The sequence below is a fragment of the Anticarsia gemmatalis genome, chromosome 12 (assembly GCF_050436995.1).
Source record: "Anticarsia gemmatalis isolate Benzon Research Colony breed Stoneville strain chromosome 12, ilAntGemm2 primary, whole genome shotgun sequence".
In the NCBI taxonomy this organism is placed as follows: Eukaryota; Metazoa; Arthropoda; class Insecta; order Lepidoptera; family Erebidae; genus Anticarsia; species Anticarsia gemmatalis.
Window position 1 is genome coordinate 3,410,776 of NC_134756.1, and position 26,487 is coordinate 3,437,262.

Here is a 26,487-nt window from a genome sequence, read left to right on the forward strand (position 1 = left end):
TTCATCGATTTTTATTGAATTTGTCTGAGCTTTATTGATCTGAAACGACATGCAAATAAGCATTACGTAAATACGGGTTCGGGAAACTATACATTCATAAAGCTGCTCGGACACTCAGTTCTGCTAAACTAGACCGTACCTTTACCGCAAAACGTTACAATCGAATCTATTATATTATTCCAATCAACCTACTTATTTTGATTTACAGATTTCCATTATTTATTAAATACATCATGCTCAATACCAATATTTCCAAGTGTGGCAAAGTCCCGATAAATAATTTTAAATGTATATAGGTTACTTGTGATATCAATATTTGCATGCTTAGAAGTTTGGTTCGTAAATATGCGAGTATTGGGGACAAAGGGCCAAAAATACCCAAACGCTTAAAATAAATTAGCTTTGGAATTTCAATATTCAAACCAATGTAGGTCAACAAGCTCCAATGGTGTAGATATAGTTTAAACAAGCCTTAAATATGCACGAATTCTATTGTTGAAATATTCGGATCGATTCAATCCATAGCAGGTAGAATTTCCAGTGAAATCAATTGAATCACTCAAGCGAATTAATCTAAGGTTGACTATGGACCGCTTTCAAACTCATTGTTTTGTTGTTATTGATAAATATACGAAGGGATTATTACATGGCCGTAAATTTTGAAACGTAAATATTGATCTTTTGAATCATCCAGTTTACGCTTTGCTTACTAGGAAATTAGCCGTATTATAGTAGGGCTGCTGAATTATTACCGATTTGACACATGACAAAATGACAATACTAGTGAAGTGACTGAACCAGTGACCCTAATATCATTTTGGAACAGTTTGTTTTTAAATATTCTAGTATAGAGTGTAATTAAATAAAATCAAAACCAATAATAGTTAAAGACACAAGTTCTTCATTAGGTGGAGTATCCTTGATGAAATAAAATAAATATCCATATTCCTTATTCCTATATTCCATCAATATTCCTTGAAATAAAAATCATACCTATTCCAATGAATTCGGACCGAATACTTTTAGGCACATCACTATGAAAACTAGACGCACGAATCCGCACGATGTAACTTTGTACAAGCGCGCCAAAGAACAAAAAATAAATGTTTTCATATTACTTACAAACTGTTTTAAGTTTTGAAACAGTGTTTATTGGAAAATGATATTTTGAGATAAAGTTTTATATTAAAGAGGTATTCTAAATCATTCGGCAAATGTGTCGCTCGTGCAAGGTTATATCGATTAATTTAAAGAATAATCTGTCAAATCGGTAATTACTCAGCGGCCGTACTATAGTTAACAATATTGCCCATTTGGTAGGGGTAAGCATGAGCTATTGACAAAGAAAACGTGGTAAGGGCCAAGTTATGTTGGGAGTATATTCGTTATAGATAAACACAAATCACAATTATTTTTCCAGTTTCGGCCGAAGGCGTAGCCATGACAGAATACATGATGGAGAAACTAGCATTTACTCTAAGAAAAGACCCAATAGAAGTACGTCTCATGAACATGGCAAAAGAAAACAATCCGATACCAGAAATGATAACACAGATAAGAAAAGACGCGAATTTTGACGAGAGGAGGCAACAAGTACGAGAATTTAACAGAAACAATCGATGGAGGAAGCGTGCTATAAAACTGATTCCACTAACAGTTGATATATTCTATACTGGGAACTTCAATTCTCTGATATCTATCTATCACGGTGATGGTTCAGTGACTATCACTCATGCTGGTATCGAGATGGGTCAAGGTATTAATACGAAAGCTGCTCAAGTTTGTGCATACATGCTAGGCATACCTTTAGACAAGATCAGTGTGAAACCAAGTAGCAGTGTCACTTCACCAAATGCTATAGTAACTGGTGGGAGTATTGGGAGTGAATGTGTAGTGTTTGCTACTATGAAAGCTTGTGAGATTTTGAATAAGAGACTTCAACCTATTAGAGATAAAATGGGCAAGCCTGCATGGGATGATCTTATTTCTGAAGCTTTCGCCGGCGGAGTAGACCTACATGCAAGTTACATGTTTTCAAATCTGACTGATGGTAAACCCTACGATGTGTATGCTATAGGCATTCTAGAATTGGAAATAGATGTGTTGACTGGCAACCATGACGTTAGAAGAGTTGATATTCTTGAAGATACTGGAAGGAGTTTGAGTCCTGAAATTGATGTTGCACAGGTAAAATTTGTTTTTTTTTTAATTTTGTGATTTTGAAATCTTGATATCGGTTTATTTTATGTCTTTAACTGTATAGGGAGTTTTTTTTCAACTATGAGTTCTTTACATAATTAATCCTAATTTTTTTGTAACATAATAATATAAAACTTTGTCTGGAGATAATACTCAGGTACAACTGTGATATTTATATCCTGAAACATTTTTTTTATTTGCACATAGGCAACATGATATCATGACTTCAGAAAAAACAAAAAAAAATACAACTAATGTAAAAATATCCATAGTTCCTCGATTTGCGTTTAGCTTTAATAAAATAAAATTGATAACAGTTTAGTCCCAAATCTTTTCTCTTAGCATAACGAGTTCCTAATCGATTCACCGATAATTGTGTTCTTCAGATTGAAGGAGCGTTTATCATGGGTCTTGGATACTGGACTTCGGAGAAACTGGTCTATGATGGTGCTACTGGGAAGCTGTTGACTGATAGAACTTGGACTTATAAGATTCCGGGCATTAAGGATATTCCAGCTGACATGAGGATTTACTTCAAACGTGGATCTAGGAACCAATCTGGAGTGCTACAGTCAAAAGGTATGAATGATATTTAACATTTACTGTGTTAATATGTAGAAAACTAAGTAGTTAATCCTTGTCTTAACTTTCTTACTGGCACGTGTCTTTCAAACTTGATTGAAAGTGACAAATGTTCAATGCTTTGTGGGGACTAACTACTCGTTTAAAGGGTTCCTCATCGTACATTTGACTTCGTCCGTGGTCACTACACCACTATTACATATAAATAGGTTGTGGGTTCGATTTCCACTTAACGCAAATATCAAAAAAATGGTTTGTTTTTCGAATCTGGCTCCGTTTTTTGTATGTTTGTAAAATCCTTGCGATACAAAATTGCTTAATGTAATTTATATGATGAATCATGTCAATATACTAAATATTTCTTGGATACAGCGCGCACATAATATTTTTCAGTACATATAAGATTTTGTAGGCACATAATTTATACGGCCTAGATTAATGTACTATCTGATAAATGTGTTTATATTTAGATCATAACCACGATCATAATACGAGCAAACATAAACAGTCTTATGTACCGTAATAATTGCATAGATTCGTCCTTCATAAAGTAGAAAGTCCCTTTATTCTCCCTTTAGACAGTCAGATTATGCTCAAAGCACTTTTCTATTATAACTTCCAGAATATAAGCACTACTCACTTTATAGGATAAGCCTGCCTTTATTAACATAATCCTTGTTAAGTAATATTTATTAAATTTAATATCGCTCTACTGAATAGACTTGTAACGAATATTATATTATGAAGCTAGAAGTAAGAGATATTAATGAAACTAACTTCACAAACTAAAATACTTAACAAAGATTTGTAGGAGGAACAAATTAGAAAATGTGATAGATTTATGAACTATCTTTTTTGTAATTTTGATTTATAAATAGTAAGTGTTTCTTTTCTTTGGTACTTAATTGATGTTTCAAATAAAAGAATATTAAACTACCTCTGCAACCTGGGAGGTATTGTATACGACTGTTATTTACGAATCTCGTGTTCGTTTCTCGGGTCGGGCCAAGAGCTATTAATATTTTCTCATTTATATTAGACTAGTAGCCCGAAGTTAGATAAGCTGTATGATGTCATATTAATTTATAGTATTACTAAAACATTGTATTAATTGTTTCATAGAATCTTAGTGTTTTGAGACCTAAATTGTGACTGTTACTTACTTTTAAACTGCCACTATTTCAGTAAATTAACCAATAAAGCAGCCTAACTAATATACTTTTTTAATTCTTAGTATTGATTTTGAAATAAAAATATTGGTCTAATATTGAAAATGTAAATAAAATTTTCTTCACGATTAAATTGGTTTGAGCCGCCTTCCACATTTTGAGAATCTATTAAACGAAATCGCTGGTCGACGAAAAAATTAGATTACTTTTTTACGACATTAGAGTTTGGAAGTAATCAATGTTTATATTATTTGAAGTGAATTTTAATGAAACCCCATAATCTTAATATCATTATTTTCATACTAGCGTACGACAGACGGTTAGTGTAGATGAGAGTATGTCATTATAAAATTAGAGATTTTTGTTTGATTTGTTTAATAAAAGTAAAGCGTACGAATATGTAACGAATTCGGTTTTTATTGGTAAATAAATAAGCTTTTTTTAATATCACTTGATAAGCAATACAAAGTCTTTGAAATATAGACGTGCCTTTTAATTAGGGTGAACATGAAAAGGACTTCATTTTTTGATATATATAATACATATTTCAAAGACGTTAGGTTTAGGTCTGTTACGATATACGCTATTTTAGATGTCGTATTGAGATACGATTTATGGTTCTACAGCAAAGTTATTTTTTCAATTTGCAGCAACGGGTGAGCCATCGTTCTGTCTCTCTACGGTATTCATGCATGCAGTCAGAGACGCGCTCCGCTCCGCTCGCATGGACGCCGGATATGACGACGATTGGTTTGATATAGGTAATATACAATCAACTTTATCATTCATTCTTATTATCTAATATATAAAATTGTCGCGTCACAGTTTTCGTTACCGTACTCCTCCGAAACGGCTTGACCGATTCTCATGAAACTTTGTGAGCATATTGAGTAGGTCTAAGAATCGGCCAACATCTATTTTTCATGCCCCTAAGTGACACTTTTTTTTAAATTTTATGGCAAAACAACGTTTGCCGGGTCAGCTAGTTTGCTTATAAATTTAAGACACCATCTATAAAGATGTTTAAGTATGTGTATCTAGTATACTCAGTATATTAGTTAAGCCATGTCAAAAGCCTTTTACGCTGAGTAACCCACTAACGGCACGGTAAAACAAAACAAAATAAAAAATATGTCAAAAATAAGTTAATATAAACTAATTTTTGACATATTTTTTATTTTGTTTAAAATAAGGTCTCTAAAGATATTACAAATGTCTGTAGAATATTAAGTAAGGCATAATACAATTAACATTTAATTTCATCTATTTCTTATAATAATATAATACTGCTAGATTAAACACTTAATGAATTATAACACTTTGTTTAGAGAAAATAATTAAATTTAGACTAAATCCTCTGAAGTCTTAGGATTAGTAAGATAATTTCAACAAGAATGTATTGTTCTATGTTTAAGCTATAATTATTGTTTTATATTTATTGTTTCAGAACATCCTTGCACCGTTGAGAACATATTCATGGCGGCCGGACACAAACTCGAACATTTCACATTGAAATAGAAATAAGTGTTAAATGTACTTAGGTTATAAGAATTACAATAATTAACAGAACTTAGATAACAATAAAGATTACTATAATAAAGCAGATCCTTTAAAATAATTAAAACTATTATCTTTGAACTGCAAATGACTGATAGCAAAGTTGGCTGGAGAGTATCGTCGGCTTAAAACTGTTCTACTTTTATCATCAGATTTTTTTCTCGGTGGTATTTTAAAGTTATGAATGTGACAAGCGCTACATCATAAAAAAATCAATTAAAAAATGAAATTCTTAGTGCGGGAGTGGTCTTTTTAGTCAAAAATTGCAGATAGATCCTGTAATTTGATAGCATACCTATTATTACATGCTTAGTCGCGAGTTAAGAAAGGATAAAAGCGCGTGTAATGTTATAAATAAAGATAAAACAAACATATCAACTTCAAACCACAGTGAAGTCTTCCCTTCTAAGTTTAGTCGTTTAATATAACTCCTATAGTAATATCAGCGAGTAATTTATAGCGACAAGTACGCCATAAATAGGGTCAATGCATGAAATATTGCCGAGTTGATACAAAATGATGTTTACGTGTACAAAGATATATTGAGCCCTACCTTTTACGTTGTCAATATCGAAATGTAAAACAAATAGGTGATATTTTTGATGTTGAATTTGTTGCCAACATCGAGATGGTTTTTGAAAACCATAAAATACGTTGTCCATTTTAATAAAAACATAAAAATTGATCACATTTAAAAGAAATACAACAATTTTTATGATACATTTTTGAAAATAATATATCAATGTGCCACCGGGTAAAAGTAGCCTACGTGTTAATCCAGGTTATATACTAACTTACTATGTGTGAACCCTACATAGCTAACCTATCATAATTCTTTCAGTAGTTATGAAATGTGGAGTAACAAACAACCATACTAACACTCAAACTTCTACATTTATAATACTAGTAAGAGACATACCTAATATAGATACATTGTAAAGATCCATCACTCAATTTAGACTTACCTAACGTACTCTAATGATCAGGTAAGTTCGATAGGTACTACATACATACATAAAAGCATATTGGTACGTACATACAATCCATAGCAACGAGCTCGAAAACCATATCCAAGACTATTATTAGACGCATGCATTAGTCTTAGTATTAAATCATTATCAAACGTTTAACACAGCATTTAACTTAGGATACAGTAATAAGAGTGCATGTAAAACAAAGATGTTATTACCGGCTGTCCCAAGGAAGTTAACAAATAACTATCCATTACTTACTCGTGTCATACTGTGTTGTGCAATCATACTGTGAATAAATGTTTCGTAATGTTTTGTAAATTTATGAAATACATGCAAATACTAGTATAAGTTGGAAGAAAAATTATAGTCTACATTATTTGATTGAAAAAACTATCGCATCCAATAGCTAGTTCTATCGATGGATACCACATTTTTGAAAGCAGAATGGCCCTGATTGGATCTCTTTTAGTGTCAAGTTTTTACAATCAATATATAAATAATCGTTAAATTATGTTTACAGATCAGTGCCAAAAAAATCTTTCAGGCATTTCCTACTTAAAGAATCTATGGCGTACCATCGTCAGATAGATACAGTTAGAAACACAAGCCATAGTTACTAAATAGTTTCAAGATTAATAAAGTACGTAAGAGCTATCGTGAGCCTTGAAAACAAAACACCTACAACAGTGTTATGTACTCTACCATAACCAAACTCATGGCAAAACTTTCACAGTGATAGGTGTCAAAATGTTACATTACCACAAGACAATTAATATGAAGACTTTAACACGATATTAATGAAAGTTCACAACTTGTTACTAAGTTCTCGTTAGTCCTAGATTCGAAGCTAACATAAAGGCATATGTAAAGCCTAAAACTTTGTTACAACTCTTCATTAAAATTTGCTTGAAACCTCGCTGTCTGAAACAAGTTGTGTAATGTTCACATAAGAATACGCTCTAGTATTTACAAGCGGCGTTTAAAGCCTCATGTGAAAAAGTTATTACTAAGTTTTTGTATTAAAAAAATACTACCAATTTCTGGGAGTCGGAGGGGTAAATACTGAATGTGTTAGTCAAATACCCAAGGTCTCCGGTCAAAGGACTTCCCCTCCTAACAGAGCCACGTAGGCTAGGGTGGTCCAAGCTAGTATGAAAAAAAATTTTTTTTTTTCGTGCTCCACAAGTCTCATTTTGTTCGATTGTTTATAAATCGGATATATACCAAAATTTAGCCTTCTACGACGATGTTTAGAGGTCGCTATGATTGGCCAAAAATTCGTCGAGTTCATACTAACTCTCAAACAAAAATTCAATTCCAGTATCACGAAAAACGAAGAACAAAAACAATATGTCTTATGTGTCGTCGATCTTCACCGAAAGAAGTATTCGGTAGCCTCAAAATCGAATATCCTGAAAATGATAATTTAAAATAAGGAATAATTTGCATAATCATAATAAAGCATTTACTTTATTTTCTGTCACATTGAAACTTGTAAGATCATTTATGTTCATTAAAAAGACATTTTACTAAAATCAGCGATTTGTCTTAATATAAAAATCGACAAATCATAGCGACCCCTAAATATTGTTTGATTGAGCTGAAATTTTTCATGTATGAGTTTAATGCCTGAACAAACAAAAATAACTATGTGGAGAATGAAATTAAATTTTAAAAAAAAATTTGGGCCACCCTAATAGGCCCATAGTAGATCCACAGTATTCCACAGGCTGTAAAGCCAGTGATAATAGTAATAGAATCGAAAATGTCAAAGTGAGTATTATGCCCTCACTTAAGTACTATTAAACTCATAGACAGCTGATTGGTTCCAATAAAACTAACCACTTATCGGATTGGAAGATATCATAGATTAACTTAAATGAGTAGTTGAAAACGATTCTAATCTAAACTTTTCTTTGCTAATGCTAGGAAAATTAATTTCAGGCTTGAGAAAGTTGGAACTTGCAAAAATAGCTTGACTAGACAAGGTCAAGAGTGTTGTTGAAAGTTTCTGACATGCCGGGGTCATAATATCAATACAACTGTCATTTCAATAACATTACGTTACGTAAAACTTACTATTTACTGTTATCTTCTCAAAGATTACAATCACTAAGCGAGTTAGACATATAACTAAGAGATTGTGCATACATTTTTTTTTTCAAAATCAAGCCTCAATCCAACCAGTGACGGTGCTCAAAAAAATACGGATTTTAATTGAAATAATACCGTCTTCAGTTTCATTCACAAATAATCAAAAATGAGAATATTGAATAGGTATTGCAACTATATTTCTATCTTAGAAAAAGTGCATTTCAATGCATAGTTCAAAGGCTAATAGACGGCATAAATTAAAAACATATTTTATCCATAAGTACTGTGAAATGCAGAATACATTATCTAGTTATACAGTGAACCATTAACGAAGGCTTAAGCTTTCCAAGTATGCTTTGACAAGAGTATGACGAGTCATTAAGCGGATTTGTCGTACTAGAGAATTATGACAGACGTTCATAGTATTTCCATTCTAAAAGAAAAAATACGTAGTTAAATTGCACTTTAAACCATTTTCCAACAAATTCCAAATTACGTGAAATCGTATATTGAATGTATTTTAACATAATCAATTTTCCATTCGATTTCAACTACTTACGTTATATATTTCTGAATAAAATATTTTTTTAAGCTACCTTTATCATTTATTATGATTTTGATTTGATTCAAATTTAAATCCCTCAAAGAATAATAAGTATATTTTATTATATTATTAAATTCTTTGGCCTCGAACGAAAGCTGCAATCATTAAATTTAAACTGAAATAGTCTATTCAAATAAAATGTCTTCATTCAAAGAAAAATCCTTTGTAAAGCACTTTAAATTTCAATCAAACTTAAGCACTTTAAATATGGGAATATTTACTTATAAGATTATTATTTTGTCTATTCGTCACTTTATTTAAACAGAAAACATATTTAAACGTAAATAAATTTAAACCTTGGCATTCTCAAATTTTAAATCAACTCAAATCATAATGAAAAGAATGCTTCTAGCATTTTCCTCATTTCAACACTTCGCAATCAAATTCATAATATTTCTATCTAACTAATGTCACAAAGCAAAGTTTCTAGGAAGACATACAATTAAGGTATTAACAACGTTCCCTTTTACGATCTCATATTCTTGCTAGGTGTTCAGACTAGGCTAATTATCTATGCTAAAGTATTCATTCAATTTAATAAGGTGCCGAAAACCTTTAGAACATTATTATTAAGAAGTCTAGACGGACAATATAAGTAGTTATGTATAGTTCTGACTTTTGGAATAAACCTTATAAAGATGTACTAGGTCAGACATAATTTAAGCATGAAAATACGTAAGAAATTTAAAAATATGATGTTGTTGAATGCATTTGTAGCGCAATGGTTAAGGTCACCACGCTGTTACCATTGCATCGGGAGGTCGTGGGTTCAATACCCACACTATTTGTGGACCGCACAAATAATTATTCGTGCGGTCCACAAATAGTTGTTTCGGGTCTGGTTGTACTTTGTGTCCGTTGCTGGTATATTTGATAAAGTCCCTTCGATACAAGAATAGAACCTAGAACGTTATCAAATTAAAGAAAAAAAAGAGTTTCCTTTAAGTACCTACGATAACGAAGTGAACTGTACTACGATAGCAGCTTTGAGCTGTCTTATATACAGGTAGCCTACCTTGTCTATATTTAAATATCACGATACTCAACAATGAAAGTCACTTCTACCACATTTAATAAAATGACATGCAACTTTGCATTATAATTCAATAAACTACACATTTCTATAATATCTCAATCCGATATAAAACAGCTTATTATGGTTTACCCTTGAAGACGTATGACCACGTCCTGTAACCAATACTTACTAATATTACTGAAAGGTGCTTATAAATTTAAGCATTCACTCTTAGGAAAATTGAGCAATCGCTGTTTTCTAGCACCGAACAAATTAATCAAATGGAATATTTATTACTAATAAATAAGATTAAAAAATAATAATATTCAAATGGAATTGTATTGGTACGAACATTTCGATTTTGCTAAAGCTGAAAGCTGAATGCTATTTCAAGAATTCATTATCCTATTGGTCGTCATAAAGAGTAAAAATGACAGATTTGAAAATACTTTAGTCGCTACCAGTTTTGTAAATTGAGGTGCAGGATGGTTACAATAACTTGACCAAAACAGAGTAGCTATTATTGTTGATTTCTAGAAATATTAACTTCGTTAATTTTACATAAGATCCTACAAACTCAGAGAAAAGCATTATCAAGAAAGAAACTCACCTTGCTTTTGCTTGACGTTTCTTTACAGCTTGTGATTCTAGTATGACACACTTGTCTAAGTTTAAAAGCCTTAAATATTTGCGAAAGGGCTTGTTGTACTTCAATGCTCTAGTTTACAATCGCCTTTACGTGGTGTTACATAGCAAGGTATGAAGTCGATAAAAATGCATGATTCAATCGACCGTCACGACACCTGCAAATTCACATCACTAAAAATACTGGAAATCTATACACCACCTGCTATTTTATTGCGTCGTTTTCTGCGAAAAGAAAAATATAGAATCGATTCGTTTTCCTTTAAGCTTCATAGTTAAGTTAGTTTCAAAAGTTTCTGGATTCTATGAATTTGCTCTGCATTCAACGTACTTTTCAACTTTGTTGCTGTGGTAAGTATTTGTATACTTCATAATCTTGGTATATTATTGTTTTAAGATTTTTTAAGGAATACTTGTTATAGCAATACAGTCGTTTATTAGGGGTACATAATTTCATTTTATTATCATTTGTCTGGTATGCAGAAGGTTAACTAACCGATACTCTCCATTTTCCTAAATTTTAAATAGAGGGCTATTTATTTCAAAAATCGCTAATTTTAAGTAGCTACACTTTATTAGCTGTATTTTAAAAGGTGATAGTTATGAACAAATTAAGGTTTTTTGTCATAAATGTTGTGTTGAGAGTTATACATATGTACATACTTAGGTACACACCGTTGTAATTTCTTTACCTATTCTAAAAATAAAACACAATTTGTGTTAATAATATCGTAAACTAAACGAAAGCGGAATCCATAATAAAAGTTGATTGAATTAAGAGGAAAGCAATTTGACTGAATCACAACAATTTTATATTGTAAATGTCACGTAATGTACCGGAAGTAATTATGTTTTATTTCATGAAATATTGAATTGTGAATGATTTTGGCTTCATTTCAATTTGTGATCTAAATACAAGAATCAATTTGTGTAATAAAGGTCTTGTTGAACAATCAAATTATTTTCTTTACGATTTGACTTACATTAAAACTCGCTTAAAGTACGGTAGTGCGCTTACAACCTTTTGATACCATTCAAATTTATCGATATCAAATACAAAATTGAATAAGCAAATATCTAGGCATCATGATTTAATTTCTGTACTGGCCAAACTGACTTATACAATCATTATAAAAGTAACGTTTAGTACTTGCCCTTTCTGTTCGACACACACTGTGCTAGGAGGCAATTCTATATACTTCTAAGTGTTGTAAAAAACAAAAATACATATCAGAAACAATCTTTTGCATTTTATTTAACACATCCATAACCTTACTTTCAACATATCAATGCTGCCTTCTAATCAAAATCAAATACAAAGAGCTGAGGTGTCATTAATTAGCTAATATATTATTAATCATTCAGTTAATCTTACCAAAAATAGCAATCTGAGAACAGAGAAATGTACTGATAAAAAAAAATGTAATTATATTACCAGTTGTTTGATCAAAATGGTTGATACGATTGGCACAAGTATCTGTCACATGACATACAGCAAGGGTGAATTCGTGTTATTTCTTGTTCAATGAGCAAAGGGTTGCAGATGGGAATTTAAAATGAATACCAATTGGTTCGAGATTACCAAAAACATGTGACCCGAAAGACATGTATTACTTTCCCATAGATGACATAAATCCGTATGAAACCTTTGGTTTTGATGAGGTTAAAAACATACGTATGAATTTATATACTTTCATATATTTATATTTTTTGTGGGGTTCTAACGAAGAAACCTACATTCACAATTCCATTATACGCAGTGATGATGTACTTCATAGATTTGACCTACTAATTTATAATTTTGTCGTTGCCATAGACCTGTAAATAAATAAATATTTTTACAAAACTCACACACGGTCATCTGATCCCAAACTAAGCAGATGACCGTGAGTGAGTTGTCCAAAAATGTTGTTGTTTTTTACTTATGTATTGAGAATCTGTCAAAATAATTCCTAAACTAACATAATCTAAGGATATTTTTTTTTTCAGAAGTCTTAGAGCAGTAAGTAACTACTCTAAAATCATTCAGCATTACAAAAAACATAGTCTTGTGACTTCTTTTACAATATGCAAATCTAAAGTGCAGTATAAAACTGCCGTCTCACCGCAAAAGTTCAGCATTTAATTCAAAGTGCACCTGCAGTAAACTTATTTAATAGGAGCTTTAAGATGTGTAAAGTTTTCAAACTTCAGCAAATTAATTTAAACTCTCTCAATCTCAGAGGCTACGACTGTTTGGATTCAACCACGGTTAGACACTAACAATTATTATGATAATGCAGTTCAGAGTTTCAGACCCTATGAAATAATACGGTCAAAACAAAATAATTGAAGACTTTTGAACAATAGCAAAAAGAGTTTATAAAACGTTATTAGGTGTGGTACACACTACGCACCTGTAGTAGTCGGCAAATATGATAATAAAATGATATATGATACTAGCTGACCCGCGCATCTTCTCTTGCGTCACATAAGAGAGAATGGGTCAGAATTTTCCACGTTTTTATAACACTTTTTACTGTTACTCTGCTCCTATTGGTCGTAGCGTGATGATATAAAATATGCTTTTTTTTTCACAAAAAATATTCTCAAAATTATTTATATCTCCTAATATAACGAAGTCGCGCTAAGGCATATCCGCCATTAAAACAGTTGCCATGACAACGGAATTTTGTTAATTCAATGTCATTATAAATTGATTATTCGCGACTTAGTTCGCCACCTGAATTTTCCCGGGAAATGGGTCATTTTCCCGGGGTAAAAAGTAGCCTATGTCCTTTCTCGGGTATCAAAATATCTCTATACCAAATTTCATGCAAATTGGTTCAGTAGTTTAGGCGTGATTGAGTAGCAGACAGACAGACAGACAGAGTTACTTTCGCATTTATAATATTAGTATGGATGATATATAAATAGATGACGAAAAATATCTTAAGCAAAGAAAGCACATTAAAAGCTTTAGCTTATGTATAGCTTTATATAATGTTTAGCTTTATATTATATAAGCTTTCAAGAAGTACGAAGTTTTCAAACAAACGATTGAAATCGTTTCTCTCATTTACCTCGTTGTGCAAATCTGCAGGTCCCGACAGGCGATCCGCAGTGCCTTCAGTTATGTGAGCAAAAAAAATGGATATTCATTAGTTTGAAAGCATGTATATTAAAGGTACATTAGCTAAGTTGTTAAAACAAATCTGATAAACAGAAATTATGTATAGCAGCCCTTACACAACGATGTCCGTTGACAGCCCTATACTTATTAAATTACATACTGCGATATTAAAACGTTCTGTATATTATACAGCAAAGGCAAAATTAACACTAAACACATACTGTTCATTACCTCAGAGTTACCTACAATTGGACTTATCATTATTTCCGCTAGAAAAACAACAATAACTTCTATTCTTCGTTTTCGTATCATATGAAATGATTATTAGTTGACAACGAACGGTGAGGTCGAATACATCTGTACATGGGTAAAAAAATATATTCGAATAGAGAACATCCTCCTTTTTAAAGTCGGTTAAATATGGCCAAAATTGTGTTCAAGATTAATGGGAAACAGTATGAAGGTATGTATTTACGACTCGATCCTAAAAAGTTAGATTTATTTATTTTTAGAAGAATTTTCAAAGATCTGAAGTTTATTTAATAACCTAATCTGTCTATAAGATAGTCTTTAAATTTACTCACGTCAAACGCTTAAAATAGCTCGCAATTGGTGTTATAATCTTACTCCTAAAATTATATAAAATGAATATTTATTTTCTGAAGAAATAGAAGACTAAAATTAAAGTAAAAGTCTATAAAGGTCAAGGAATGTGTAGTGAACCTTTCAAAATGTTGTAAAGACGAAAAATTTGTTTCTAAAGTAGAGAATAATAAGAACTCAAATTTTTTTTCTAAACTATTTACCTATAACGTATATATGTATGTATATTTAGCTCAAAAGTCGAGTTTACTTTGTTACTAATTATAATTATCATACGTGGCAAAAATCTCTTGGAACTGGTCGTTAGTCTGTAGAACTGTGATGGCGAGTCCATTAGTTCGATTACGCGGTAAGGCATAGTGATTTTGGTCTTTTCTAAATAGTATTAAAAAATATTTGTAATTAATATTATTACAATAATATAAATACAAATATTAATAATATTGCTATTATTAATATTTGTAATATTTGTATTTGTTTATTTGTTATTAGAAAGAAATTAGAAAATAAATAAAGATAAACGCTATTTAAAAAAAAAATGTTATTAGTAGTCCAGAGTTTAGTAACGAGCCCAGTATACAGCAATAAGTGTTGTAGTACATTGTACACATACTGTAACATTACCTGCACCTTCGGGTATAACAGGCGTAATGTATGACAAAAACTAAACACGATCAAAAATATTCTGTAGTTATTAGTTTTCAGCTTGGACTCTTTTTGTGTTCATAATAAGAAGTTCTTAAATAATAATTAATTGCAGCTGACGGTAAATTCGGTCCAGACGTATCATTGAACGAGTACATTCGCAATGTGGCAGAGCTCCGTGGTACGAAGGCTATGTGCCATGAAGGAGGCTGTGGCGCTTGCATCGTGGCTGTAAGAGCTGCACTACCACCTACCAATGAAGTTAAATTGTTTTCTGTCAATTCTGTAAGTTTGAACCTGTAGCTCGATTCTCTACTACTATCGACTACCGGCAATTGGCTACCCATCGAGATTTTTTGCATTAAAATCTGATGAGCGCCTCTGACGGGCGATGTAGGAACTATTTTGGCAGTACATTTTAAATGTCAAACTTTCGATACTCGATAGAAACGACAGTACAAAATCACGCTACTGCGCTGTATACTTTAATTAAAGTAAGCTGACAACAACAATTTTAAAAATTAGATGAACTAATAATATCCTTATTACCGTTGAATGAGTAAAACATAAACAAAATATTGGTAATTATAAAATTTTGTAGTATACGGGATTAACGTGAACATGCGACAGTTTAAAACTAATAATTTTGGCCATAATAAAAAATTACTTTTACATTGTATACTGCGGACGCGACATTAAAAACTACATATTTAAACCTCCCTATTTGCATGAAGATTATCCGTGCCTTTAAAAATAAAAGAGAACATTCTACGATTATTATAATCTACACAAAATACAAATGTTCAATTCTAATCACGTTATTTCAGTGTCTAGTATCAGTTTTATCTTGCCACGGCTGGGAGATAATAACGGTGGAAGGGGTTGGTAACAGACTCACCAGCTATCACGAGATACAAAGCAGATTAGCCAAGTTTAATGGCACTCAATGCGGGTACTGTACACCCGGCTGGATTATGAATATGTACAGGTAAACTGACAATATGACATCTATTCATACCATAGATATTTTGCATTATAGGCCAAAGATGTATTTATGAAACTGGCCAAACTTCTGTTTTTTTACAAAACCCCATAACCAATATCGAAGAAACCCGCGAATCACAATAGTTCGATTCTACAGAAAGGTTTTATATTGCAGCAATAAGTATTGAAATAATAAAAAAATACTTTAAATTACTTGTCTTTTCCAGTATTTACGAATCGAAAAAGAACAGCATAACACAAAACGAAATCGAGAATTCGTTTGCTGGAAACATTTGTAGGTGCACCGGCTACCGACCTATAGCAGATGCATTCAAAACATTTGCTAACAATCCTGACCAAGAACTAATTAATAAGCTCATTGATGTTGAAGACTTATCTGTCTTGAGGTCTTGTGGTAAAAGATGCAGTAAAAACTGTCATCATAAAGCTAAGAACGATAAAGAAACAAATATAAATAACGATAATTCTTGGTGTGTTATTGAGAGAAGTGATAATAAAATGATCGTAGTAGATTGCGGCAAAAGGAAATGGTTTAAAACTTATGTCTTAGATGACGTTTTTAAGATAATGAGCAAGAATAACGACTATAAATTGATTGCTGGGAATACAGGACAGGGTAAGATAATATTTTATACAAATACCTATTTTATTTACTTTTGATTTATATATAATCAAAAGTGATTATATATAAATCCAAAGCAATTTCACCCAGATATCTGAGGTTTGAGTCCATAGTTTATGAAGTCTATCCACCCACTAAAATAGCCGACCCGTCAATGCATGTATTCGGCTTAAAATGGGCAATATATTTCTCCAAATTGCTGACATGATTGCCTCTGTAATGAAGTCGTCAACATTTTTCAGCAAGTCGCGGATTTTGATGTATAAGATAATAATTGTTCTATTTTAGGTGTTTATCACGTCGATGACTATCCATTAAACGTGATAGACATTTTCAACGTATCTGAACTAAAAGGGCACACGTTAGATGTAAACCTAGTGCTCGGAGCTGGTATGCCTTTATCTGAGATGATGGAACTGTTTCTAAAAATATCATCTGAAAATGAAGATTTTGCTTATTTGAAAGCTTTTTATGATCATATGGATTTAGTTGCACATATACCTGTAAGAAACGTGAGTAAATGTTGCCATTAAATGACATTCTGCAGAAGAAAAAGTAAAAAGTCTAGAAATACTTGCAAATGACTTGTTTTCAGATTGGAACTATTGGTGGGAATTTATATCTGAAATACATGAACAATGATTTTCAGTCCGATTTGTTTCTTTTATTTGAAACTGTTGGTGCAATGATGACGATAGGTAAGTGATATAAGATTTAAGTACAAAACCCACTGTTTACAGTCTTCTTGTACTCATAATTATATGTAATGTGTTGCAGCTGAAAGTGTGATAGATATGAAAGCAGTGTCTTGCACAAATTTCTTGAAGACGGACATGAAGCGAAAAGTTATAATAAATATTATGTTGCCACCGTTATCTTCTAAGAACACAAAGATCAAGACGTACAAGGTATAAATAAAAGTAATAAAAAAGAATTAAAATAATAAAATTCAATACATGCGATAAAATATTTATCTTAATTTTTAGATTATGCCAAGATCACAAAACGCTCACGCCGTTGTCAACGCAGGTTTCTTATTTCGTTTCAAAAGAAATTCAAATCTCTTGGAAAAAGCTACAATAGTATACGGCAGTATATCACCGAAATTCGTTCATGCGACAAAAACTGAAGGAATTTTAGCCGGAAAAGATCCGTTTATAGACGAAACCCTACAGTTAGCTTTGAAAAGTTTAGATAAAGAGATTTCGCCCGAAGAAGCACCTCCAGAGCCCTCGGCTGCTTATAGAAAAATGTTGGCAATTTCCTTGTATTATAAGGTAAGAAAAAGTTTTCTAACTTCCGCCTTCTATGTGGATTACTTATAACGTAGAAATACCGAATTTTTCCAAGGATAGCAAAGTGATATTTGAAAATTCAGAGAAACGATGTAAGTCTAATTTAATTACTTATATTTAACAGAAAGTTTGTTTTCCTGTAGTATGCTTATTTTTACTGACTATAGTGTTTTGCGAATAATTGCTTGCTTTAACAATATTATTGGTAAATATTCAAAAGGAATAAGTCTATATCTAAAATGATGATAATCATTGAAAGGGCGTCACAGTAACATTTACAACACAGTTGGTTCGTGCGGTAGGTCTAGACGGCGATTAACTGAGTCAATAATAAATTTCCAGGCAATTTTAAATCTCTGTCCTGACGACAAAATAGATCCAAAGTTCAAATCTGGAGGCGAAGCAATAAAAAGACTGACTTCACGTGGCACTGAGACATACGACACAGACAAATCTGTGTGGCCTTTGAACCAACCCATACCGAAGATAGAAGCATTAGTACAATGTTCTGGTGAAGCGACCTTCAGTAACGACCTGCCGAGTCAGCCAGATGAAGTGTTCGCTGCTTTTGTTACGGCTGATGTTATAGCAGGCAGTGTCATTAGTGATTTTGATACTAGTGAAGCGTTTGTAAGTATTTAAAATGAATAAAATATGTTCATCTTATTAAACTAAGTGAGAGTAACATTGTAAAGTAAACACGAAAAAGAAAATTCTGTTTTAATTGAACGCCGTATCTGTAAATTGATAGTGTAAAGCGATCTGTCATCGGTGATCATCAGATTTCCGAGCATCATTACTCTACTAAGCATTCAATATTATTTTCTTCGTACGACCTGAGTCTTTTTCTACGATTCCAGAAACTACCCGGAGTACTAGCATTCTACACAGCCAAAGATATACCTGGTGATAATTCATTTACACCAGTCAATTGTACTCTCCTAAACTTCCACGAAGAAATACTATGTACCAAAGAAGTAAAATTTTACGGAGATCCTGCAGGCATAATAGTCGCAACTAGAGAAAAGATAGCCAACAAAGCTGCGAAACTTGTTAAAATTAATTACGAATCTATTGCCAAAAGTAAACCTTTACTTACTACAGAAGATGTATTGAAATCTTCAGAAAAAGATAAAAGAATAACTATGAATAGAACTATGAAGCCAGAAGAAGTGGGTAACGATGTGAAATACGTTGTCAACGGAGAGTTTAAACTTGAATCACAACATCATTTTTATATGGAACCACAGACTTGTGTCGTCAGACCCACTGAGGATGGCCTAGAAGTTATATCATCAACTCAGTGGCTCGATCTTACAAATGTAGCCATTGCTCAAAGCCTAAACGTTCCTGCAAATAGGTGCGTACAAAATAATAATTTTGGATAATGTAAATTCAACATTTTCCCAAACGGTAGAAACGTGAAATAACGCACATTGTGATAAAATGAAATGTTAATTGAATTCAATTAATATAATGAAGTGAATTGCTGGAAATTACGCTTTATTACATTATGAATCACATAATTATTCTCACGGCCGAAATTTAAGGAACATTTTTGTTTTCAGTGTAACTGTCGTTGTGAGACGAGTGGGAGGGGGGTATGGGGGGAAAATAACAAGGTCCTGTCAAATTGCATGTGCTACAGCCTTAGTAACACACCTTTTAGGCAGAACATGCAGATTCATAATGCCTTTAGAAACGAATATGAAAACTATTGGTAAACGACTGCCGACTAGTTGTAATTTTGAGGTAATGTCGCTAATTTGATAGTTATACTGCAATTTATTTATGATAATAGCTAGAAATTGCAAATGATGGGTATAATGCCTCAATTTGATCCGAGCAAATTAACTGTGAACGTGATGATCTCTTTGCATTGTGTCATTAAACCTTATTAGTCGGTACTCCAAATGAAAAAACTTTTTGCTAGCGATTCACACAATTAACTGAACTTACTCGTTCAATAGGTAACAGAATAAAACAAATCTATACTATATTGTGTTATAAATGCTTGTTTGTCATCTTTTAGTATCAAAATCGCTGTGCTTTAGTTTAAATAAAATATGGGATAAGTTTAAATAAAAATAACAAGAGAAGAGCACAGGCTTGTTTATAAAAATGTACATACTTATCACAAGATTTGAGACAGGTATTGAATTTCAGGTAGGTGTGAACGACGAGGGCGAGATACAATACCTAAAAAACATTATCTATCAAGAGAACGGATGTTCCTGGAACGAGTCTATGGGATACACAACAGTGAATCATTTTCGTAACTGCTATGACACGAAGAGATGGTACATAGAAGCTAACGCTGTGATGACTGATACAGCTTCGAATACTTGGTGTAGGGCACCTTGTAAGTATAAAAACATTTATTTTAATTGTCCCACTGCTGGGCAAGGGTATCCTGCCAAATGAGAGAGGGGTTAGGCCTTGAGACCACCACGCTGGCCAAGTGCAGGTTAGGGACTTTGCATGCCTTCAATAAGTGTCTTAAGCAGATTTTAGGCATAAAACCTTATCTACCGTAAAAATATAAAAACAGTCGTACATATTTCATTCTTTAGGTGCAGACAGAACTTATGCCATTAAATGCAGTAACGCACACAACGCGCAAAAAGTCCGGCGCGTTACTACATATAATTGCGTAAGTTCTATTTTCACAGACTAAAAAGTGCGTCACGGATAGTCTGTCATCTGCGTTGCACCTTCAACATTACATTTAGGAAAGCCAAATTAATATCAAAAAGATGAGGAACAAGACTCTCAAAACACAAAGACGTAAAAAAGACTAAAGACGCTTTGAAACTAGTATTTTCTATTCGTAGCCTTGTAAAATCATTAACATTGGTTTCAGCTTCAACTGAAGGTGTAGCAATGATAGAATACATAATGGAGAAAATAGCCCACAGAATAGGCAAGGACCCACTGCACGTGAGAAACGTTAACATGGTCAAAGAAGACAACCCAGTCCCAGACCTAATGCATCAACTCATGAAAGATTCAAATTACAACAACAGACTTGAAGAAGTCAAACAGTTCAACGAACAAAACCGCTGGAGAAAAAGGGGACTAAAAATTATACCAATGACTTACGATCTATTCTATATAGGTCCATACAATTCTCTTATATCGGTATATCACGGAGATGGATCAGTCATCATCACTCATGGAGGTATAGAAATGGGGCAAGGAATAAACACGAAAGCAGCTCAAGTATGTGCATACATGTTTGGTATTCCTGTCGAAAAGATAAGCGTAAAACCAAGTTCTAGTATCACTTCACCCAATTCCATGGCAACTGGCGCAAGTGTTGGTAGTGAATGTGTTTCATTTGCTACTATGAAAGCTTGTGAGATTATTCTAGAAAGACTAGCCCCTGTAAGAGAAATGATGAATAACCCGCCGTGGGAAGAATTGATTGAAAAGGCCTTTCAAATAGGCGTTGATTTACAAGCGTCTTATATGTATTCAGCTAAAGATGATGTTAAACCGTATGATATTTACGGAGCATGTGCTTTAGAAGTTGAAGTAGATATTTTGACAGGCAATTTGGATATAAGAAGAGTTGATCTACTTGAAGATACTGGAAGGAGTTTAAGTCCGAAAATTGATGTTGCTCAAGTAAGTATACACAATTTGAAAAACCATCACCACCGTCACATAATCACTATAAATTGTCTTTAACTCAAAGATAACTAAAGACAGCCTTTCTACTTAAATTACTTATGCCCAATTTCTGAGTTCATTTAGCGGTAGTTTATCTATTCAATAGCGTTTTTTTATACGAGTTATTACTCTATTGAATAGATAAACTATAGAAACTACCTCAGAAACCGGGGGTTAGACTTGAAAATAAAATTATTTTTCAGATAGAAGGAGCATTTGTTATGGGCATAGGATACTGGACATCTGAAAAATTAATGTATGACTCAGACACTGGCAAAATACTCACAGATCGCACTTGGACTTACAAACCACCAGGCATCAAGGACATACCAGCAGATTTCAGAGTATATTTTCGAAGAAATTCCAAGAACCCGTTCGGTGTTTTACAATCAAAAGGTGAGAAAGTTATTTAATTCTTAGTAGTATAATTCGAAGCTAAGGAACTTTGTTGAAATTTTAATATGCTACGAACGATAGATACTAAGCGCTTGGATTTAATTTTATTTTGTAAAATTATAACTTTATAAGCGAATCTCATAAATCAATCCACGGTTTAGAAACTTTATCCATCAGTATTTTGTTTTATTTTTAATGAGAAATACATGAAACTTTTGTTATTTAGTACAATCGTTTTTCTTTTACGTGTCATCGATATTAATTTACTTGAATAAAATCACGCCTTGTTCGGGGTATGCAGAGACCCAAGAACGCCACTTGGTACAATCCTTACAAACTTCCCTTACTTCATTCACATCCATACATCTTGCCAAGTAATTTTTTCATTCCCGCACTAAGAAATGCTTTTGTGTCACATACAAACAACGGACACACGGTACAACTAGACCCGAAACAACAATTTGTGTATATCACAAATAATTATTCTGTGTGGGAATTAAACCCACGACCTCCTGACGCAATGGTATCCGCGTGGCTCCCTTAACCACTGCGCCATGAAGGCAGTGGAGTATCAAATCGATAAATAATAGAGAATCAAATGTTATACTTACTTATCTCATCCTATTAACCTTGAATTATTATTTCTTTGTTCTCCACTACAAGCTGTCAGTGACTTTGAATTGTCTTTTCTCTAGCTACTGGTGAACCAGCTCTATGTCTCGCATCAGTCGTGACCCACGCTTTGAGAGAAGCTGTAAGAGCTGCTCGCTTGGATGCAGGCTACGAAGACCAGTGGGTGGATATACGTAAGATTCTTCATTTAAATACATACATATCTATACCTATATATAAAACTCAAAGGTGACTGACTGACTGACATTGTGATCTATCAACGCACAGCCCAAAACACAGGACGGATCGGGCTGAAATTTGGCATGTAGTAGATGTTATGACGTAGGCATCGACTAAGAAAAGATTTTGATCAATTTTACAGTCAAAGAGCATGAATCTCTGGACCATGCAATACATAATTTTTTTGACTACGCAAAGCGTGAGAAAATGAAAATGAACATATATCAACAATGAATAACATAGTATTTAAAAAAAAGTATTGTTGAGGTACTTACTCAATCATTTTCTATTTCAGAAAATCCGTGCACAGTGGAAAATATCTTCTCAGCCGTGGGACATAAAGTGGAACATTTTATCTTAAAATAATTACTCCAACACTGCGCCACTTCAGGTCATAAATTTTAATTAGGGTCTGTTAGAAACGTCTTAATAAAAGCTGAGCAATAAAAGTATTCTTGAAGATAACGAGAGAAACTATTTTTTTGCTTTTATTCCTGAAATCCTTTAGGTTTTATATTCGCCTACTTTTTGTGAGTCTTGTAGCGAATGCTGTATTATGTAACGGTTTAGATGATCATAGTAATAATGTTTAAGATAGCTGATTATCACGCATTTCACTATTTCAGAGTGGTCAAATTTAGAACAAGTTAAGCTACGCCGCAATACGCATACGCAAGCCTACTACTGCGTATTTTACATCATATTATTATATGTACTATCGAACCAACTGAATCATGACCCATTTTGCCGATAATTCGCTTGACACCGTCAAAACAGTAAAGCCCTTCTCCCATTACGATACGCCCGCGCGACTCTAGTCTCGGAGACTAGTCGCCACGAAGTATCTCACATACATTTGTATGGAGACTAAGGCCCTTCTCCCATTACGATACTTGTAGGGTACGATACTCGAGTATAATACTAGTTGGATACATGTTCGCTACCCGATGCTCGCATATTATGCAACTTAAAAGTTACTAAATTCATCATTTGTGCAAACTCGTTTTTTGTAGACTGACGTTATGACGTTATGTGAAGCTCTTGCAGTTTTTTTGTTTTATAGAAATAGAAGACGTCAACGCAAGAGTAGAAAATACTGGATTCATCCATATATTGAAAGAAACATAAATTGTAGAGTTTTTGTAGCCGCACAAGAACTACAACACGATGATAAGAAATTTTTATCTTTTTACCGAATGTCTAAAGAGTCTTGCATCTTGAGCCGTTTTCAATCTATACATATTATTATCTATAATATAAAAATGAATCGCAAAATGTGTTGGTAAGCGCATAACTCAACAACGCCTCGACCAATTTGGCCAAATCTTTTTTTTAAATGTTCGTTGAAGTTTAAGGATGGTTTTTACGGCGAGAAAAATTAGAATTATCGCTGGAAAAATCCTAAAAATAACCCTTTTCTTTTTCTCATACAAATGATTTGTAACTAAAACGTAGTCAATTTGAGCTTTATTGCTATGGTATAAAGTTCATATCAAAATTACATGCACTCACTGTTGTCTAAGCAATGTAGGTGTGTTCCTAAAGTCAAAGATCGTATCTGTCAAAACAATGTGCGTGTGTTCGTTGGAGCACAGAATACATAGTTGGAGGAGTTTAAATGTCGCGTTCCGAAACTCGCGTTTCTTTTGTATTAGTTTCGGCACGCGAGATAAAATGCATCAGTTTCCACGTCATTACATTAGTCAAACAAAAATCGCGTTACCAACAGTGTATTATTATTTTTAATATCCAAATTTTACGTAAACAAAATAATTCGTACGGCTTAAAAGGATTTGACTTCAAGTCATATCAAATTTAAAAAAAAAAAGTTGTCTGTGACCTAACCTATTGAGTTTGCTTTTGTCAACTAATACACGAAACAAATTCGTATATCGTGGTGACATTCAAAGCAATTATACAGCACATGAAAATGAAAAAGAGAAAATGGACAAAGAGTGTATTTTACAGCACAGAACGCAGTACAAAGAGCTGCTCAGCCACCATCTACTACATTAACCAGTTTTAGTTCAGGAGATTTTTTTTAAATACGTAGGCAAAAAAACATTTACAAATCTTTTTGACAGGACGAAGTCTGTCGGGTCAGCTAGAAAATGGACAAAGAGTGTATTTTACAGCACAGAACGCAGTACAAAGAGCTGCTCAGCCACCATTTACTACATTAACCAGTTTTTTTGAGACATGCCAAAACGATGATTTCGCACAAACATTGCTATATACTGAAATGCCAAAATATTATACCTGGAATCAATCCTCAAGGAGATTTATACGACGGAAACAAGGAAAACCAGTTCCAGGATATACAGATGTATATTCCACCGATGCGATTGGCCGGATTTATTCAGTACATCCAAGCAATGATGAATGTTTTTATTTACGACTGCTATTAGTCAATGTACGTGGCCCAACATCATTCCAACAGTTACGAACTATTGATGGTGAATTGTGCGGATCCTACAGAGAAGCCTGTCAACGTTTGCAATTGCTTGAAAATGACGCTCATTGGGATCAAACTCTCAATGATGCTGTAATATCATCACACGCTCATCAAATACGAACATTGTTTTCTATAATCATATCCACATGCTTCCCATCAAACCCAATTGATTTGTGGATCAAGTACAAAGATTATATGTGTGATGATATTTTGTATCAAATACGGAATAGAATGGGAAATCCAAATATACAAATCAGTGAAGAAATTTACAATGAAGCATTGATTTCAATTGAGAACATGTGCTTGATAATGTCAAACAAACTATTAATTCAATTAGGCCTGACCGCGCCCAATCGTCCAATGCATGATGCTTTTAACCAAGAGTTGCCTCGAGAAAAACTGTATGATCTCAACGCTTTGAAAGAATTAATTCAAACAAATCTTCCACTGTTAAATGAACAACAGAAGTATGTATTTGAAACTCTTATGAAAGTAACAAATAATGAAACTGGAGGGATTTACTTCTTAGATGCACCTGGTGGTACAGGAAAAACTTTTTTGATTTCATTAATATTAGCAACAATTCGCTCACAAAATAAAATTGCACTTGCACTCGCTTCGTCGGGAATCGCAGCAACTTTGCTTGAAGGTGGTCGAACAGCCCATTCAGCACTGAAATTGCCATTAAATATGCAAAGCAATGAAACTCCAACCTGCAACGTTTCGAAGAACTCTGCAATGGCAAAGGTTTTGCAGCAATGTAAATTGATTGTTTGGGATGACCGATTTGGTGGTGCAATGATTTTATTAGCAGGAGATTTTCGTCAAACATTGCCAGTGATTCCACGATCAACGCCAGCTGATGAACTCAATGCATGTCTAAAGTCCTCCAATTTGTGGAAACATGTTAAAGTACTACATTTAAGCAAGAATATGCGCGTCGAGTTGCAAAATGACCAATCTGGAAACATATTCTCTAAACAACTCA

General features: G+C 33.1%; 2 protein-coding genes across 2 annotated transcripts in view; both read left to right on the top strand.

Moving 5' to 3' along the window:
- LOC142977092 (xanthine dehydrogenase-like) overlaps nucleotides 1–9,976 on the top strand; it is a 28,317-nt gene extending 18,341 nt beyond the window's left edge. The window contains exons 14-17 of the mRNA XM_076120803.1: nucleotides 1,421–2,187; nucleotides 2,586–2,778; nucleotides 4,601–4,711; nucleotides 5,398–9,976. Of these exons, the coding sequence (XP_075976918.1) occupies nucleotides 1,421–2,187; nucleotides 2,586–2,778; nucleotides 4,601–4,711; nucleotides 5,398–5,468 (1,142 nt within the window). The 3' untranslated portion in view covers nucleotides 5,469–9,976. The remainder of the gene's footprint in view (nucleotides 1–1,420; nucleotides 2,188–2,585; nucleotides 2,779–4,600; nucleotides 4,712–5,397) is intronic.
- Nucleotides 9,977–14,240: 4,264 nt separating this feature from the next.
- On the top strand, nucleotides 14,241–23,506 carry LOC142976982 (xanthine dehydrogenase-like). The gene is made up of 16 exons (XM_076120634.1): nucleotides 14,241–14,414; nucleotides 15,315–15,484; nucleotides 16,027–16,187; nucleotides 16,411–16,820; nucleotides 17,115–17,338; nucleotides 17,422–17,524; nucleotides 17,604–17,734; nucleotides 17,813–18,103; nucleotides 18,464–18,751; nucleotides 18,982–19,481; nucleotides 19,690–19,873; nucleotides 20,288–20,483; nucleotides 20,985–21,751; nucleotides 22,000–22,192; nucleotides 22,888–22,998; nucleotides 23,340–23,506. Exons 1-16 carry the CDS (start codon nucleotides 14,372–14,374, stop codon nucleotides 23,408–23,410), a joined length of 3,843 nt encoding a protein of 1,280 aa, XP_075976749.1. The 5' UTR covers nucleotides 14,241–14,371; the 3' UTR covers nucleotides 23,411–23,506.
- The last annotated feature ends 2,981 nt before the right edge of the window (nucleotides 23,507–26,487 follow it).